General features: G+C 49.7%; 2 protein-coding genes across 2 annotated transcripts in view; both read left to right on the plus strand.

The window, feature by feature from the left end:
• The window catches only part of LOC311427854 (olfactory receptor 14C36-like), a gene marked incomplete at both ends in the record, with an annotated part of 273,414 nt that overhangs the window by 35,094 nt on the left and 218,470 nt on the right, over positions 1-19,850 (plus strand). The gene's annotated exons all lie outside the window — the stretch shown is intronic.
• On the plus strand, positions 15,741-16,646 carry LOC311427930 (olfactory receptor 14C36-like; the record flags this gene model as incomplete). Its single annotated transcript, XM_084539510.1, has 1 exon — positions 15,741-16,646. The coding sequence occupies exon 1, from the start codon at positions 15,873-15,875 to the stop codon at positions 16,644-16,646; it is 774 nt and encodes a 257-aa protein (XP_084395636.1). The 5' UTR covers positions 15,741-15,872.

Here is a 19,850-nt window from a genome sequence, read left to right on the forward strand (position 1 = left end):
TGCCAGTCAGGCTTCCCAAGTCTTTTGTTTCCCTGAACCCATAGTTGGTGGCTGGGGTTACAAATTCCCACCTGCTGTAAGTGAAGAGCATGTTTGAGACCACCTGCAGAAACCCAACAAGTACAAGTCTATGGGGCTTGATGACATGCAACCCAGGGTCCTGAGGGAGCTGGCTGATGTAGTTGTCAAGCCTCTCTCCATCATATTTGAAGAGTCCTGGCAGTCGGGTGAAGTCCCTGGTGACTTGAAAAAGGGAAATATCACTCCCATTGTTAAAAAGGGTAGAAATGAGAACCCATGGGACTACTGAATGGTGAGCCTCACCCTTGTGCCTGGCAAGATCATGGAAAAGATCCTCCTGGAATCGATGTCAAGGCACATGCAAGACAAAGAGTAGATCTCAGACAGCCAGCATGGCTTCACGAAAGAGGAAATCATGCCTGAACAGTGTGCTGGCTTTCTACATTGGAGTGATCACATCAGACAACAACAGAAGACCGACCTCTGTCATCTACTTGGACTTCAGTAAGACCGTTGACACTGTCCCACATGACATCCTTGTCTCTAAATTGGAGAGATACGCATTTGATGGGTGCACCATTCAGTGGATAAGGAGTTAGCTTGACGGTCACACCCTGAGCATGGTGCTCAATGGCTCTATGTCCAAGTGGAGGCTGGTGACAAGTGTTGTACCTCAGGGGTCTGTCCTGGGACTGGTACGGTTTAATATCTTTATTTATGACAGACTGTGAGATCGACAGTGAGACAGTACATTCTGCGCTTGTATAACAAGTTGAATATGAGCCAGCAGTGTGCCCTGGCAGCCAGGAGGGCCAATCGTGTCCTGGGGTGCATCAGGCACGGCATCGCTAGTAGGTCAAGGGAGGTGATTGTCCCGCTCTACTCTGCGCTGGTGCGGCCTCACCTCGAGTACTGTGTGCAGTTCTGGGCACCACAGTATAAAAAGGACATGAAACTGTTGGAGAGTGTCCAGAGGAGGGCTACGAAGATGGTGAAAGGCCTGGAGGGGAAGACGTACGAAGAACGGCTGAGGTCACTGGGCCTGTTCAGCCTGGAGAAGAGGAGGCTGAGGGGAGACCTCATCACAGTCTACAACTTCCTCGTAAGGGGGTGTCGAGAGGCAGGAGACCTTTTCTCAATTAACACCAGTGACAGGACCCATGGGAACGAGGTTAAGCTGAGGCAGGGGAAATTTAGGCTGGACGTCAGGAGGGGGTTCTTCACAGAGAGGGTGGTTGCACACTGGAACAGGCTCCCCAGGGAAGTGGTCACTGCACCGAGCCTGTCTGAATTTAAGAAGAGATTGGACTGTGAACTTAGGCACATGGTCTGAACTTTTGGGTAGACCTGTGCGGTGTCAAGAGTTGGACTTGATGATCCTTAAGGGTCCCTTCCAACTCAGGATATTCTATGATTCTATGATTCTATAATTTTCCTCCTACTAGCTGCTAGGGTGCTATGTTTTGGCTTAGGATGAGAAGAGTGCTGGTAACACAGTGATGTTTAATTGTTGCAGAGCAGCGCTTACACCAAGCCAAGGACGTCTCAGCTTCTCACTCTGTCCTGCCAACGGGCAGGCTGGGGGTGCAGTGGGAGCTGGGAGGGGACAGACACAGGACAACTAACCCAGACTGGCCAAAGGGGTATTCCATACCTTCTGACGTCATGCTAAACAATACATAGGGGTGGCTATCCAGGGGGAGGAGGGCTGGACTGCTCAGGGTTAGGCTGGGCATCAGTCAGTGAGTGGTGAGCATTGTGCATCACTTGTTTGTACACATTATTAGTAGTAGTACTATTATCATCATTATTGTTATTATTGTTATTATTATTTTTCTGTCTTAATAAACTGTCTTTATCTCAACTCACAGGCTTCACTTTCCCATTTCTCTCCCCCATCCCAGAGAGGGAGGGGGGAGGATGAGTGAATGGCTGCATGGTGTTTAGCTGCGGTTGGATTAAACCACAACACCTGGACATGAGAGTTTTGATCTTTGGGGGTGGTAAGAGGAGCATGGGCAGCAGAAAATAATGATTTCATAGAGCGAAGAGGCATCATGTAATGTAGATCGTGCGGTAACATTGCCTTGTACAGTCATATATGGCCCTAACACTATTTTAACCAGTAGTTTTAATCCCTAAGTCTAGATGCTCCTCCAACACTCTGACAGGAATCCACTTCTGTAATGCTTGAACACAAAGTATCCCTTGAAGCAAAGCTCAAGGGATAATATAGCCCCTTTCCTTTACCTTTACTCTCTTGCTCACCCTAATCCCTTCCCTTAACATTAGCATTAAAATGCTTTATTTAAGCCTCGGCTTATAGGCAGATGTAAAAATGAACTAAACCACAGAGCCTGCCCATCCTCTAAACACAGAAGAACACCAAACCTTCCCATTAAACCTTTGTTTACTCTCTAACAAAGAAAGGTGAGCCCCAGTCCAATGGGATCTAGAAAGTAGTCAGCTGTGCCTCAAGATCTCCTGCCCCAGCAGGAGCAATGTGACTGTGAGGTCACTTCTGTCTCTGCACGTGATAGGGCAGCAGCAGGAACGTGTCACAGAAAGGGACTGTGAGGTCACTTGTGTCTGGGGGTGTCAGGTCAGCCTTGACTTCTCCCTGGGAGCTGCACTTTTGGGCTGACATCTGGCAGTGGCCCTGCTAGGCCAGCAGAAGGCACCTGCTTGGCATGCTGACTGGGGGATCCCCTCTGCCTCCAGAGCCAGGAGGACCCAGGCAGAAAGGAGGCCCCAACATGGGTTGTCCTGTCCCTTCTGCTTGAGTCCATGAGTGGGCAGCAGGAGGCACAAGGCTTGGCTGTGTCTCCACAAGAAGCTGCAAGGCCAGCAGCAGGCCCCTGGCTTGGAAGGTGCTGCTGAGGTGACTTGTGTCTGCTTGGCTGAGAGGCCTCAAGGAGCCTGGTGTGTTGGGATGCCTACTTGAGGAGTGCTTTCCACCCTGATGGAGCTTTCTTTGGTAGTAGGAAAGAGCAGGAGAGAAAAAACTGCCACAAAGTTTGCATTGGAAGGATGGCACTGGCCATGAGGAGGAAGAAATGTCCCTCAAAGGGTCGTGCTGTAGTGCCAGAGGTCACCCTCTCATCAGACCCTGGCTCTGTGTTTCAAGGAACCGCTGGTGAGGATTGACGAGGCATGGGTTAAAGGAAGCGATGAGAGCAAAGTGTTGAACAGAGATGGGTGTCTGCAGACTTCAAGTAAATAGGGCAATGTGTGGGACAGCGTAGGAAAAGCTACAGAGGAGAAGGCAGAGGGTGCTGGCAAGAATGGAAGGTCCCAACAACCCTGAAGGTTTTGTCGCCTTGGCTAGAGCTTATGAGGATAGACGTTATACTCATGGCAATGGGGCCTCATTGATTCCTTTCAACCCTGTGCAGCACCTCAGAGGTGTCATACCAGTGTTCTTTTCATGGCATCACACTGCCCACCACATCCCACAGACCCCAGCAAGAGCCTTGAGGCAGACGTGAGCGTGTAGGATCTCCTGTTCCAGTGGCTGGGGCCAAGCCTTGGCCCTTCTGCATCACCAAAACCAACCAAGACTTTTCTCAGCACAGTGCTTTGCCTGTCTGCAATCATGGCCTCCAATTATCTGCCCTAACAAGGCCCTGGGGAGGCTTTGTTAGTAACAGTCCTCACTGAGGCCCATTCACAATCCAAGTCACTTCAACTTGTCCTTCTGACTTTACTTTCTCTAGCAGTTGCATCATTCCCCTCTCAGTACCTGAGCTTCAAAATCACCAAAAGTACCTCAGCACCAAAATACACCATGGAACTCATTAAAATGCAGAAATACCTAACATCTCTATAGATAGTTGTCTCCAAGCCTTCATGCCTTGTGTAGCTAATTGCAGAGCTTGTGAGATGAAATTAAGCAAGAAGATTTTAAAAAGCAACCAATACAAATATTTTCTTGTTTCAAAGGCTGAATTTTGCTGCATTTCAGTTTTGAACATTATTCTCCTATTGCTATTCGTCCAGGGTGACTTCTTTGGAGACCTTCATCAAGAGGAAAAGCAGAGTGTGCTGGTCTGACACCTCTACTGCCAGCAGTGGTATTTGTCCCTCTAACTGCAGCCCAGCCCAGCACATGAAACCCTTTCTAAGATAAGTCAGGGGTGTGCTCAGAAAAAGATAAGATAAGATAAGATAAGATAAGATAAGATAAGATAAGATAAGATAAGATAAGATAAGATTGAAATGACCATTGGATCCTGAGAAATTCAGCCTGAATCTCAGTAGACACCTGGACATCCATGGACTCTCTTGGATTGTCTGTGGAAAACTCAGGAATAAAACTAAAGAAAATATATCTTTATTGGCTGTAGCTGTACCCATGAGCTTGGCCTCATTGGGGAAATTGTCCCCTTCCAGACACAGAATCCTCAATTGAGTAAAGTGAAAAGACCTGCCCAGTCAATAGAGTAGGGCAGACTCCTACTTCCTGTGCTATAGATGCAGAATGCAAAAAGAATTGCATTGTGCCTGACACTACTCTGGGACGTGTCACCCAGGTCAGGCAACTTTACCTTAGTGCTGACAAGTCCATCACTAAACCACGCTACCAAGCACTACATCTACACTTGGGCTCTCCAGTCGACTAATCAGCTCATGGATGGCAATCAGGGAGTCTCGGTTAGCATGACGCTGCCTCAGGTGCGCCACCATGGTAGCCATTGGCACCTGCTGTTCTTCACCCTTCAGCAAACCCCCAACAGAAGGGTTCTGTGGAAGGCCAAGCAAAGTAGACAACTGTTTCATGTCCTTTATCTCGAAGGCAGCTCTGCCAAAGCCGCACCAGTGGTGCCCTCTTGGAACTCTGAATTCTCTCCCCTGAAGCAGTCTATGCCGAGGATGCACATAGCCTCTGGGCCAGTCCCAATGGGGTGCTTTGGCCATTCCTTCCAAGTTAGACTCACTTCAGCCTCCAGTACAGTTAATGCTTGGGATGCCCCTGTCACTCCAGAAATACAGGTGGGTTCTACCTCTTTCTAGCTTGATGGCATCAGGGTACTCTGTGCACCGGTGTCCAGTAGAGCCTGATACATTTGTGGGTCTGAAGTGCCAGGCCATTAAATATACCCAGTCCAGTAAACCCAATTGTCCCTTTCTTCCCCGCCTCCCCCTGGCTTGAAGGAGGACCCTTCTAGTCCTGCTCACAGTATTCATTACGATGTCTGGTAGATGGCCCACTGGAAACACATCCCACCACAGCACAGTCATCCCACAGTACAGGGGACAGGGCGATGACAGCCAAGGGATGCATTTCGGTGCAGGACTTGTGGCAAAAGTCATCCTGAAATACTCAAGAACAGGACACCTCAAATGGCTGAAGCAGAACCCATCGGCATGTCCCAGTTTGGGAATCATCTCCTTCCGTCTGGGATATGAAAGCAAAAAATGTGAAATGCCCCGTCAGGTCAATGCACACAGTAAGGTAAACTCACAGGTATTGTGCTGGAGTGTCAGAAGGCAATAAGCATTGCGTTTTGCCTCAGACTATTCAAGGAGACCTAATGCAGTTCATCCCTGAGATAAAGCAAACACTCTAAGAAGTGTGAGGGATGTTAAGTTGTGGCCTAACATGAAGAAGGATTTTGATCACTAGTGAAGGAACGGTCTTTTTCTGCCATCACCAATCTGGTTGCACAAGCATGACAACACCTAAAGGTCATATATCCCATGACTCTGTCAACCCACAGGGCAGGGGAAGGGAGATGACAGTGAAGGAAGGCATTTGGGTGTGGAAGGTGGGGCCCAGCAGAGACAAGGAGTCAAGGCAGTGGGGTGGGGGAGGCCAGGAGAACCAGCCCAAGGGGTGGTGCTTCTTGTGAGGACACGTTTGTGGCAGCAGCCTGAGTGGGCAGCAGCTGTGCACAGGCGAGGGGAGGCCAGGAAGTGCATGCCAAGAGCGCTCCTGCCAACAGAGCCAAGGCCGGGGCCGAGCCCAAGGGCAGAGGCAGGCCCAGGGCAGGGGGCTGCAAAGGCCATGCTGAGCTCCCTGCCCCTGCAGCAGCCGCCCTGGCCCTCAGCAGATGTGCTGGCTGGCATGCACGGGGAGGTTCTGGCGTGCATCAGAGAGCAGCAAGAAGGGCGCTGGAGAGGGCTGGGGCCAGGCGGATGGCAGAGGCTGGCTGAGGGTCCCCTCTGCTGCAGCCAGTGCACTCAGCGTGGCAGGAGGAGGGCAGGCAGGGCTCATGGCCCCGGGGCACAGCCTGGCCCTGGGCTCTTCCTGACATCCCTGCAGCTCTTGGCATGTTGTGGTGAGGTGCCCCTCAGCCTTCCCTCCTGTGCTCCCAGGGCACATGGCTGCCTCCTGCCCAGCTCCCTGCCCACCATGAACGTTCAGCACGGCTGCTTCCTAAGCTGGGCCTTGCCCAGGGTCAGTCCAATGCAGGGGCAGAAAATGGCCCTTGTCCAGGTGACTTTTCATGGCCTTCCTATCAATACATGCTCTTCTCATCCTTGATCTCTTTTACTGAATATAGAGGCCTAGGGGAGCTTTTTGGTACAGACTAAGACAGAAAAAGCGTTGAGTCCTTCAACCCCGTCTCTGCCTGCTGCTATGAAGTGCCTATGAGACATGGACTTGCTCTCAGGTATTTTCCTCTGACAATCTCAGCAGTGCCCAGTGACAGGACAAGACATGGGAATACATGACATTCCCCACAGGAAAACACTTTTACTCTGAACAATACCAAGCACTGGATCATGTTTCTCCAAAAGTGGGCGAATCCCCATCACTGGAGATACCAAAGCCCAACTGGAAATGGGCCTGGGCTGCCTGGTGGAGGTGTCCATGCATGGCTAGTGTGGGTAGCTAGATGGGCTGTGGAGGTCCCCTCCAGTCTCAGTGAATCTGTCACTTTGCAATGCCTGGCAGGGATTACAAATGCCAGTAATACCTCTGCCCACAGCAGTGTTCCCTCCCCCTACCTCCACTCTCTTGCTACTTCTTTTCTTCAGGATTAGAGTCAGAAGGGACCTCTGGAGGTTTCCAGTGCTAAGATCTGCTCTGAGCAGGGAGAACTTTCACATCAGATCAGGCTGCTTCTTCAGTGCTTCCTCCACCTCACTTTTGAAAGCCATACTCATAGGGGCACTGGCTGGAAGGCCAGTTCTGATTCAGTCGTGCTACAAGACAGCAGTGTGGAAGAGAAGGGTGACCAGCACCAAAACGACCATGTCCTGCTGCTGTTAGTATTCGTGGGTCCAAGAAAGCGGTGACCCTGCCTCAAAGGCTGCAGGGAGGGAGTGCCTGCCAGGGCAGTAAAGGGCAGCCCCAAAGGAGGACACCAGGGCTTTCCAGCACGTTGCAGCAGGGATCTTCATCCCACAACCACTGCTGTGCCTGAGAAGAGTGTATGAGAAATGAGATCCAGAGAAACTGCCTACCTGTTGGTTCCTTTATTTAGTTAGTCACAAAGAGCTTAGCAGCACCTCTACATGAGGTCTTTGGGTTAGAAGAAAAGGTAGAAGGAGATAGAAGAACAAAAATAACTTAAATTTATAAAATAAAATGATAAAAATAATATTTAGCATATTGGAATAATATTGAAAAGGATGAACTAATTTTGAAATATAGGAACAAAGACGTTTCTGCCTTGTCCAGCTATACTTCAGGGAATCACATGCAGAAGATGGCTTCTTTGTCGAAATACTGAATATAGCAACAACATCCTCAGTGCCTCCTTGAGCTCTTTATTCCTCATGCTGTAGATGAGGGGGTTCACTACGGGAGGCAACGCTGAATACAAAACGGCCACCACCAGATCCAGGAATGGAAAGGAGATGGAGGGGGGCTTCAGGTAGGCAAACACGGCAGTACTGAGATACAGGGAGACCACGGCCAGGTGAGGGAGGCACGTGGAAAAGGCTTTGTGCTGGCCCTGCTCAGAGGGCATCCTCAGCACAGCCTTGAAGATCTGCATGTAGGAAAAAACAATAAAAACAAAACAACCAACACCTAAACAGGCACTAACCAGAAGAAACTTGACTTCTGTGAGGTAGGTACCTGAGCAGGAGAGCTTGAGGATGTGGGGGATTTCACAGAAGAACTGGTCCACAGCATTGCCTTGGCAGAGGGGCAGGGAAAATGTGTTGGCCGTGTGCAGGACAGCATTGAGAAAGCCACTGCCCCAGGCAGCTGCTGCCATCTGGGCACAAGCTCTGCTGCCCACGAGGCTCCCGTAGTGCAGGGGCTTGCAGATGGCAACGTAGCGGTCGTAGGCCATGACAGTGAGAAGAAAAAACTCTGCACCAATAAGGAAGACTAAAAAGAAGACCTGTGCAGCACAGCCTTGATAGGAGATGGCCCTGGTGTCCCAGAGGGCATTGGCCATGGCTTTGGGCAGAGTGGTGGAGATGCAGCCCACGTCGAGGAGGGCGAGGTTGAAGAGGAAGAAGTACATGGGGGTGTGGAGGCGGTGGTTGTGGGCTATGGCACTGAGGATGAGGCCATTGCCCAGGAGGGCAGCCAGGTAGATGCCCAGGAAGAGCGCGAAGTGCAGGAGCTGCAGCTCGTGCGTGTCTGCGAATGCCAGCAGGAGGAACTCGCTGACAGAGCTGACATTGGGCATTTCCTGCCCTTCATCAAGGACACTGAAAAAAAGGAAATATACAGACTGTTAGGGGAAATTTCCCCGAACAATATTCATTTCCTTTCTCATTAGAGCCTTCATATTATCTTTCTTTCAACGTGACCTTTGTGTGTCTCCCTGGTTGTAGCCCTGCTTTGTGCTTGCTGAATGTCCTGTACACAGCACACAGCCACACAGCTCCACAGCATTGGTAAATGTCGTTGATATGGGCAAAAACCTCAGCCAGAAGTCACTTCCAGGAGGGCTACTCTGTCCATACCCCGCTGCCCAGCTGCTGGCTGCTTACAGCACTCAGCTGGGGGATGGATGCAGACAGAGGTTGTGCTGAAAAACCACATCCCCTTGTCTGCAGGTCCTAAAGAACAGCTCAGAAAAGCCCTAGTGCAGTCTGTAAGCAGAGAGAAGGGATATTCGCAGGTTTGTCACTAAACTGTTTATGTCTCAGTTCAATGCAATAGGAAGCTCAGTCACCAGTGCAAATCCAACTACGCCGATAACATAGAGGCTGCCCCACTACCCTGTTAATATAGAGCCTACCCCACAATCAGAGCAGGAAGAGGCAGGCAGAGAGTGCAGAAAGTGCCTTCTCTTTGCAGGCAGCCTCTGCCTTGCCCTTCCCGTGCCCAAGCCCCTGGGCTCCCCGGGCAGGCTGAGTGCAGGGACCCTGCTCTGCACCACAGCCCTGCACACCCCTGTCTGCACCTCCGGCTTCTCCTTCCTCCAGGACCTGCAGCTGCATTGCCCTCCAGCCAGAGACTTACCGGGTTCAGGGCTGGGAAGTGTTCTCCCCCAGTGAGCTCTGTGCATCCTGCCACTTCTGCCTGCCTTTAAGCACTCTGTCTCTGCAGGCAGTGCCCACAGCCCTGCTGCGTTGTGCAGAGGAGCTGCTCCTGGCCACAGCTGTCTCTCTGCACCACGGCCCTCTTGCCATGAGCTCTCTCTGTCCCATGAGCCCGGCCCAGCTCAGCAGCACAGCACCAGCCCAAGGCACTGCAATCACCCCTCTGGGGGCTTTGCTGATGAGCCCACGAACCTCAGGCACTCAGACACAATTGAAGACATCTCTCCAGAAGTCCAAGTCAGAGGCAAGTTTCCTGCAGTGTCCCCATGAGGGCCAGCACTGACACAGCCTCCCTTGGAGCTCGTTAGAGCAGAACCCTGGAGGCAGTGAGGACAAGGAAACAAAGGCAATGTGAAGGTGACACTGATGTGTAGGAAACCTGGATGTGTGTCACCAAGCACAAGGGCGCAGACAATAATGAATGATTTAAAATTTTAAAAGACAGAAAATGAAGATAAAATAGTAATAATAACAATAACTATAATAATATTAATAATAATATGTACAAGGCAATTGATGCACCATGCAATTGTTGAGAAACCCCTCACCGATGTTCAACCTGTCTCTGAGCATTGGTCCCACTGACCCTGGCCAGCCGGCATCAGGATCTCTTGTGCATGTCCCTTGACCTTAATTTCTTTTCGTGCAAAATCAGCTCTCGGAGGAATTTGGAGTATTTTCTTCCCTTTCTCTAATACTCCCTCTGATCTGTCACCCCACCCAGTAATGCCATCGATGTAGTGCAGGTGCTCAGGAGCTTCCTCCTCTTCCAGGGCAGTCTGAATCATGCTGCTGGCATGGCAGCACTCAGCATTGCGGGACTTCATTCAGGCCACGCTAGGCCTCTGTTAGTGCACTCGGTTGCTGCTATACTGACTCAGGTGCATGGCTGTAGTAGGGATTGGCACCAGCTGTCCTTCAGCCCTCATCAACCCCACAACAGAAGGGTCCTGTGAGAGACCAAGGCAAGGCAGACAACAGTATAATGTCCTCTGTCTCCAAGGCAGCTATGCCAAAAGCCCACCGATACCCTTTTGGGTCCCTGAAATATCTATCCTCTCCTGAAGCAGTCTCTTCCAAGGATGCACAGAGTCTCTGGGCTAGTGCCAATGGGGTGCTTTTGCCACTCCTTCCCACTTAGACACACTTCAGCCTCCAGTACAGTTCAGAGTTGGGATCCCCCTGTCACTGCAGACATACAAATGGGTTCGACCCTCTGTAGCTTGATGGCATTAGGGTTCACTGTGCAGTGGTGCCCACTAGCTCCTGATACTTCTGTGGGTCTGATGTGCAAGGCCATGGAATCCACACAGTCCAATAAACCCGACTGTCTCCTTCCTCCCCCTGGCTGGAGGCACAGCCCCTCTAGTCCTGCTCATAGTATTCAGTACTGTGTCTGTAGGACTGCCTGTTGGAAATTGGAGCAGCAGTTCTCTAAGAACCACTTTTAGTGACTGTTTTTCCTTGCCACTCACATACCCGTGCCTCTAGATTTTCCATCCAACTTTCTCATGTGCTCTCCATGGTCACACCGGTAAAACCACAGGGTGGCACATAGTGTGTACCCACCATATCTCCTTTTCTGCCCTCTAATTCCAGGGAGGGGTGCTGTTTCTCCCAGCACCAGAGCAGCATGGGGATAGGGATTGCTTGATTACTGATGCTCTTATGACTTCTTTCTCTTCGTCCTCCTACTCACATGATGGCCCAGCTTTTCTGAAGCCTGCCTCGTCTTCTGACTAACTGACTTTCACATCCATTGTTTTTTCTTGCATATGAGAGCAACTGATACAGACAGAGCTTGGTTTTCTGGCTCAGACACAGGGCCCAGAAAAAGAGCTGGAGTTGCTGCAGGGCATTTTGCAGATGCTGTAGTAGCTGCAGGGTCTGTCAGAGGGGTTGGAGTGACTGCAGGGCTTTTCACAGAGGCTGGAGTGGCATTGATTGTGGCTCTGTAAGCACAGTCCAAGACCCAGCAGACTGCAGTGGCATGTGTCTCTTTGGAAATGCCAGGGTGATAACACCTCCTTTTCAAGCATTTAACCATTTTTTTGTTTAGGATTCTGCATTTGCTCGGGGTGAAGTTCCAAAGTTCTGGAGGTGCTGACTGCTGTAGGTGCCTGCCCAGATCCTCCCTCACTCCCTGCCACTCCAAACTCTCCTGCCACCAGACAGAAATCTGAATGGTATTCTTAAGTAGTCCTGAAACACATTCAGGAGACATAACAATAAGAGCGTGCTGGTTTGACCATCCCAAGGATATTCAAAACTTTGAAGAGCCAGTGTAAATAGCCTGGAGGAGAAGGTTGAGGTGAAAGTGAAAGGGAGAGTGAACAAGTGGGGAAAAGTGACCTCCCCTGTGTCCCCCATGGCTTGGTTTCCTGAGGAGAAATGGTCCAGAGTGTAGTTCTTAATAGTTTCTGAGAGATGGCTTCCAAGGTATCATGGTAATGGCAGTGCTGAGTACAAGTACCAGATTAGTCTCATGACCAGGATTTTTATCATATCATAAGCCAGTGTTACACAACACATCAAAAGAATAAACTTGACGCAGCCATCAGAAAAGATAAACAGCATGACAGGGGAGACATACAGTAAGTAATGTGCTATGCAACACAATTCTGAAATCGAGCACAAAAGATCTGAGCTTAAAAGAAGGAAAGAAGGAAAGAAAAAGAGAGAAGGAAGGAAAGAAGGAAAGAGAAAGAAAGAAAGAAAGAAAGAAAGAAAGAAAGAAAGAAAGAAAGAAAGAAAGAAAGAAAGAAAGAAAGAAAGAAAGAAAGAAAGAAAGAAAGAAAGAAAGAAAGGAAGGAAGAAATGGAGAGAGAAAGAGAGAGAGAGAAAGAGAGAGAGAAAGAGAGAGAAAGAGAGAGAAAGAGAGAAAGAGAGAAAGAGAGAAAGAGAGAAAGAGAGAAAGAGAGAAAGAGAGAAAGAGAGAAAGAGAGAAAGGAAGGAAGGAAGGAAGGAAGGAAGGAAGGAAGGAAGGAAGGAAGGAAGGAAGGAAGGAAGGAAGGAAGGAAGGAAGGAAGGAAGGAAGGAAGGAAATCAACTTTGTTATCACCAATTATTAAAATCAACTAATGCTTATAATAGCTTTCTTTTAACATGCTGTGGTCAGATCTGCCATTTGCTCAAAATTCATGCTCCATGTTGGGCACCAAAAGAGTGTGGTTTGACCCGGGAGGCAGCACAGCACAGCACCACACAGCCATTCCCTCACACACACACCCTGCTACACCCCGAGCAGATGCAGGAGAGAATGAGGAGGGGAAAAAAGATAAAATACATAAATAAATAAATAAATACATCTTGGATTGAGATAAAGACAGTTTAATAAGACAGAAAGGGAAGAGAAATAATATGAGCAATGATGATGACGATCATGATGGTGATTGCCTGTCCCACAGTAGTGGTACTCCCTACCCTGGCCAGCCACCCCATATTGATTGTTCAGCACGACATCATGTGGTCTGGAATATCCCTTTGGCGTCTTGGGGTCAGCTGTCCTGCTTCTGTCCCCACTAGCTTTGCAGGCACCCCCAGCCCTCCACTGCTGGGCAACAACTAAGCCATCAGTGTGTAATCAGCATTCTTCTCATGCTGAATCCAAAACACAGCTTCATACCAGCTCCTAGGAGGAAAATTACCTCGATCCTAGCCAGCTCCAGGACACCCACAGACTAAGGGCATGATATCCCTCTGCGTATATCAACAGAGAAAAGGTGGTTGTGCTTAATTGGAAAGTACTGGAGCTGAGCATGATGCAGATGGTATGGAATATGGGCCGGATATTGTCCATGTGTTGTCTGGGAGAGACTTAATTTCCTTCCTATTAGATGATACAGTGCAGTGTTTTGTAAGTAACAGCATGCATGAGAAAGAAGAACAGAAAAAGAGGAATCTGGCAGCCTTCTATCCCACACCCTTCAGTGGTTCTGTGCTGTAATTCCGTTCAACTAGTTACTCGTGTATTATCCAAACTGTCCTGCAAACTCCTGCTGCCGTTGCTTTGTGAGAGACAGCACAATCACAGTGAGCCGTCTGCCTGCAGACATTAACAGCTAACAGAATGGAGTATCTGTCCAGGGGAACCTCGAGAAACTGCAGGAATTTGCCTACAGAGACCTCCTGACATTTACAAGGAGAAGAGCCCAGTACTGCACCAGAAGAAGAGGAACCCCACACAAGGGGGCAGACTGGGACCCTGCTGAGTGAGCAGTGCCCAGGACGAGGAGGGCCTGGGCACCACAAGGGATGCCACACGAGCAGTGGTGCCTGCTCACCAGAAGCAAGGCCAGCTTCCTACAGAGCTCCTTATGAGCAGCATGGCCACCAAGATCTGAGTTGTCAGACAGTTTATATTCAGTGAGACAACCCCCCCCAGAATTGTATACAGGTACAGGGAAAGAGGTACAGGTCTGGGATTCCCTAGTGCAGCCAGGTGTGGAGAGGATCAAGTGCTGTGGCAAGGCTCAAAGTCCAAAAAGAACCCAAAACAGGTCTTTGTATCCATGGCTATGGCTGTTGTGTCTGCCACTAAGGCCTATGAGGAGACAGATGATTGTTAAAGCACCAGGGCCTCATTGCCTGCTCACCCCCACCCATGAAACAGGCAGGGGTCGTACCATTCTCCTGCACTTGGCAATGCACATCCCCATCTCCTACTGCCCCACAAAGAGCCCTGAGCAGTGTCTGAAGGGTAAGGATCTCCCTTCCCAGAGGACAGGGGTCAAGGCCTGGCCCTCATGCTTGGTGAAACATATCCAGTTTGCCTACACATCAGTGTCACCTTCACATTGCTTTTGTCTCCTTGTCCTCACTGCCTCCAGGGTTCTGCTCTAACGAGCTCCAAGGGAGGCTGTGTGAGTGCTGGCCCTCAGGGGGACACTGCAGGAAACTTGCCTCTGACTTGCACTTCTGGAGAGCTGTCTTGAATTGTCTCGGAGTGCCTGAGGTTCGTGGGCTCATCAGCAAAGCCCCCAGAGGGGTGATTGCAGTGCCTTGGTTGGGCTGGTGCTGTGCTGCTAAGCTGGGCCGGGCTCGTGGGACAGAGAGAGCTCGTGGCAAGAGGGCCCTGGTGCAGAGAGACAGCTGTGGCCAGGAAACAGCGCAGCAGGAAAGAGACACAGAGGCACAGACACAGAGAGAAGAAAAGGAGAGAGGGGCTGAAGGCAGTTGGGAGTGGAGGATTCTGAGAGCTGCCTGCTGGAGAAATGTGCACAGCCCTTGACAAGGTAAGTGTCTGGCTGCAGGGCCATGCAGCTGCAGGTCCTGGAAGGGTCTCGTGCTGGGTCTTGTTTCTGGGAGGGCAGTGGGCAATGCAGTAGGCTTTGAGAGTCCTGCTGGGTTGCAGTGCGAGGTGAGGAAGTCTGGCAGAAGCCCCTTGGAGTGTCATAACCCAGCTGCCCCTGGTCAGAAAAGAGCCAATCGGCTAAGCCTCCACCAGACACTGTAGGGAGTACAGCTGGGATACTGGGACACCCCAGCTTGTGGATATCCAGCTCTGTTTATGGGGCATTCTCCTGCATTGCAGGCTACTCTCCAGCAGGATGAAGTTCTCTTGTGTCATCCTTGTGTTATCCAGGATCCCGAAGAAAAGGACACCTCCTTGGTAAGACCATGTCTGTGCTGCTGGATGGCAGTCTGTGCATAGCTGGAGTGAGGCCTCTGCACCCCTTGTTAGGAGGGAAGAACTGAGATCCTGTTCAGTCCCGTGGTGACAAGGTGAGGATTCTGTCCAGCTGCACTGGGACTGGGACTTCTCTGCTCTCAGCTGTCTCCGGTTTCTTCTCAGGGAAACACCACAGTGGGATGGTCCTACAGCTCTCAGAGAGGTGACAGGGCAGCTGAGAACACTGGTGTTCAGCAGTGGCATCTGCAGATCTGCTCTGCATTCAGATGAGCTGTTTGCAACAGTACTGCAAATCTCATTGTCCTGACAGGTGGACTCCATGTCCCCCATGTTTCTGCCTCCCTCCTGCTGCACAGAAGGAAGGACTCCTCTGCAGCCCATAGCAGCTCCTGCTCCAAGTGCCACTCTAAGGCAGCACCAGCCACAGCTCAAACAAGAGAGATTCAGAACTGGTCTCCTGCAAAGCAAGAGGCTAGGCTGGGGGGTACTCTAAGGTTTGCAAGAAGTATCCGCCAGAGAAATGTGTACTAACTAAGTTCTGACTTATCCTCTGCAACAGAAAACTGTGTCCAATGTCAGAAAATTTCCAACATCAGCTCAGTGAGGCAGGATGAATGCCAGCCTCCTGCTGGCATTCGCAGACACGCGTGAGCTGCAGCTCCTGCACTTCGTGCTCTTCCTGGGCATCTACCTGGCTGCCCTCCTGGGCAACGGCCTCATCCTCAGTGCCGTAGCCTGCCACCACCGCCTCCACACCCCCATGTACTTCTTCCTCCTCAACCTCGCCCTCCTCGACGTGAGCTGCATCTCTACCACTCTGCCCAGAGCCATGGCCAATGCCCTCTGGGACACCAGGGCCATCTCCTATCAAGGCTGTGCTGCTCAACTCTTCTTTTTTGTCTTCTTCTTTGGTTGTTCAGAGTTTTTTCTTCTCACAGTCATGGCCTATGACCGCTACGTTGCCATCTGCAAGCCCCTGCACTATGGGAGCCTCGTGGGCAGCAGAGCTTGTGCCCAGATGGCAGCAGCTGCCTGGGGCAGTGGCTTTCTCAATGCTGTCCTGCACACATCCAACACATTTTCCCTGCCCCTCTGTCGAGGCAATGCTGTGGACCAGTTCTTCTGTGAAATCCCCCAGATCCTCAAGCTCTCCTGCTCAGATGCCTACCTCAGGGAAGCTAGGGTACTTTTCTTTACTCTTTGTTCAGTCTTCGGTTGTTTCATTTTCATTGTGCTGTCCTATGTGCAGATCCTCAGGGCAGTGCTGAGGATGCCCTCTGAGCAGGGCCGGCACAAAGCCTTTTCCACGTGCCTCCCTCACCTGGCCGTGGTTTCCCTCTTTGTCAGTACAGACATGTTTGCCTACCTGAAGCCCCCCTCCATCTCTTCCACATCCCTGGACCTGATAATGGCACTTCTGTACTCGGTGGTGCCTCCAGCACTGAACCCCCTCATCTACAGCATGAGGAACCAGGAGCTCAAGGATACAGTGAAGAAAATCTTTGGATACACTGTTACAGTAATATTCCAATAGACCTATCTGTACTTTTAGTTTAAAATGTGTTTATGACAATCTCATATATTTTTTGTATTTCTATTTCTTAATAATAGTGCTTCTGATTATTTTTTTTTTCCCAGCCTCCTACCTTTTAATTTAATTTTATTTATTTATATATATATATTATGTTATTTTCTCATGTACATATAGAACCAGGCTTCCTGTTTAGATAAAGACAATAAAGAAACAGAAATTCTGTTGAGTCCATGACTGGACAAAAGAAACAGAAAAGAAAGAAGAAACAGAAATTCTGCTGACTGTGGGATCCCCTCTGCCTACACACCCAGGAGGACATGGACAGAAAGAAGGCCCCCAGATGGGTTGTCCTGTCCCTTCTGCTTGAGTCCATGAGTGGGCAGCAGGAGGCACAAGGCTTGGCTGTGTCTAGCCAAGAAGCTGCAAGGCCAGCAGCAGGCCCCTGGCTTGGAAGCTGCTGCTGAGGTGACTTGTGTGTGGTTGGCTGAGAGGCCGCAAGGAGCCTGCTGGGTTGGGATGCCTACTTCAGGAGTGCTTTCCACCCTGATGGAGCTTCCTTTGGTAGTAGGAAAGAGCAGGAGAGAAAAAACTGCCACAAAGTGCACCTTGGAAGTTATGCACTGGCCACAAGGAGGAAGAAATGTCCCTCAAAGTATATTGCTGTGGTGCCAGAAGTCAACTAAAGAGTGTGATCAGATCCTAGCTTTCTGTTTCAAGGAACAGCTAATGAGGGTTTGTGAGACATGGGTGAAATGATGGAAATGCTGGGATGAGAACAAGGTGGTGAACAGAGAGGGGCGTCTGCAGACTTCAAGGAAATAGGGCAAAAGTAGGATAGCACAGGAATGCCTGCAGAGGATAAGGCAGAGGGTGCTGGTAAAAAGGGAAGGCCCCAACAGCCCTGAGGTTTTTGTTCCTTTGTCTGATGAGGACATGAGTAGTCATTGCACTGGAGCCTCATTGCCTCCCTTAAACCTGTGCAAATGGAGGTATCATACCATTGTTCTTCCCAAGGCATCACACTGCCCACCACATCCCACAGATCCCCTGGAAAAGCCCTGAGCCAGACATGGGGTACAGGATCTCGCCTCCAGTAGCTGGGGTCAGGCCTTGGCCCTTCTGCTTCGTCAAAGGAAACCAAGACTTTTCTCAGCACACTGCCTTTTCCTGTCAGCAATCATGGCTTCCAATTATGTGCCCTAACAAGTCCCTGGGGAAGTTGTCTTACTAACAGCCCTCAGTGGGGCCCATTAATACTCCAAGTCACTTTGACTTTTCCTTCTGACTTTACATTCTTAAGCAATTGCATCGCTCTCCTCTCTGAGGAGTTCCATGGTATATTTTGGTGCACAGTCCATGAAGCTCAGTACCTGAGCTACATTGACTGTGCACGTAAATACACCATGGAACTCATTAAATTGAAGAAACTCCTAAGATCTCTTCAATACTTCTCTTCATGACTTCAAAACTTGTACAGCTAATTACAGAGCTTGTGTGATATTCTTAAGGAAGAAGATTTCAAAAAGCACCTAGTACATATCTTTTCTTGTTTTAAAGGCTACATTTTGCTGCATTTTAGTTTTCAGCATCATTCTTCTATTGCTATTGATCCAAGGAAACTTCTTTGGAGACTTCAATAGGGAGCAGAGAAAAGCACAGTCTGGAGGTCTGAAATCTCTACTGCCAGCAGTGGTCTTTGTCCCTGTAACTGCAGCCAAGCTCAGCGCATGAAACCTTTTCAAAGACAAGTCAGGCATTCCTTGGGTAAAATAATGAAGCAAATAATAAATAAAATAAAATAAAATAAAATAAAATAAAATAAAATAAAATAAAATAAAATAAAATAAAATAAAATAAAATAAAATAAAATAAAATAAAATAAAATAAAATAAAATAAAATAATAAATAAAATAAAATAATAAAAAAGTTGAAATGACCATCAGAACTTGAGAAATTCTGGTTAAATCTTATTAGACAACTGGACATGGTTCTCTTGTGTCTTCTGTCAAAAACTCAGGATGAAAAGTAAAAAAATATATCTTCAAGTGGCTGTAGCTCGACCCATGAGCTTGGCCGCTTTTGGGAAATTGTTCTCTTTCAGCCACGGAAACCTAAATTGAGTAATGTGAAAAGACCTGCCCAGTCAATAGAGTAGGGCAAAGTCCTTCTTCCTGTGCTATAGATGCAGAAGGCAAAAAGAATTGCATTGTGCCTGACACTACTCCGGGACGTGTCACCCAGGTCAGGCAACTTTACCTTAGTGCTGACAAGTCCATCACTAAAGCACGCTCCCAAGCTCTACATCTACACCTTGGCTCTCCAGTCGATGACCCAGCTCATGGATGGCAATCAGGGAGTCTCGGTTAGCGCGATGCTGCCTCAGGTGCGCCACCACGGTAGCCATTGGCACCTGCTGTTCTTCAACCCTCAGCAAACCCCCAACAGAAGGATTCTGCGGAAGGCCAAGCAATGTAGATAACAGTTTCATGTCCTTTGTCTCCAAGGCAGCTCTGCCAAAGCCCCACCGGTGGTGCCATCTTGGAACTCTGAATTCCCTCTCCTGAAGCAGTCTATGCCAAGGATGCACATAGCCTCTGGACCAGTCCCAATGGGGTGCTTTTGCCATTCCTTCCCAGTTAGACTCCCTTCAGCCTCCAGTACAGTTATCTCTTGAGATTCCCCTATCACTCCAGAAATACAGGTGGGTTCTACCTCTTTTTAGCTTGATGGCATTAGGGTACGCTCTGCACCGGTGTCCAGTAGAGCGTGATACATTTTGTGGGTCTGATGTACCCAGCCATTAAATACATCCATTCCAGTAAATCCCATTGTCCCTTTCCTCCCTGCCTCCCCCTGGATGGAAGGAGGACCCCTCTAGACCTGCTCGTCATATTTATTACTGTGTCTGGTAGACAGCACACTGGAAACATGTCCCACCATGGCACTGTCATTCCATGGTGCAGTGGAGAGGGTGTTGATAGCAAAGGGATGCATTCGGGTGTGGAAGGTGGGGCCCAGCAGAGACAAGGAATCAAGGCAGTGGGGTGGGGGAGGCCAGCAGAAGCAGCCCAAGGGGTGGTGCTGCTTGTGAGGACACGTTTGTGGCAGCAGCCGGACTGGACAGCAGCTGTGTGCAGGCCAGGGGAGGCCAGGAAGCGCATGCCAAGAGTGTTCCTGCCAGCAGTGCCAAGGCCAGGACCGAGG

This window comes from Aythya ferina (genome assembly GCF_964211825.1).
Source record: "Aythya ferina genome assembly, contig: HAP1_SCAFFOLD_29, whole genome shotgun sequence".
NCBI classification, from domain to species: Eukaryota; Metazoa; Chordata; class Aves; order Anseriformes; family Anatidae; genus Aythya; species Aythya ferina.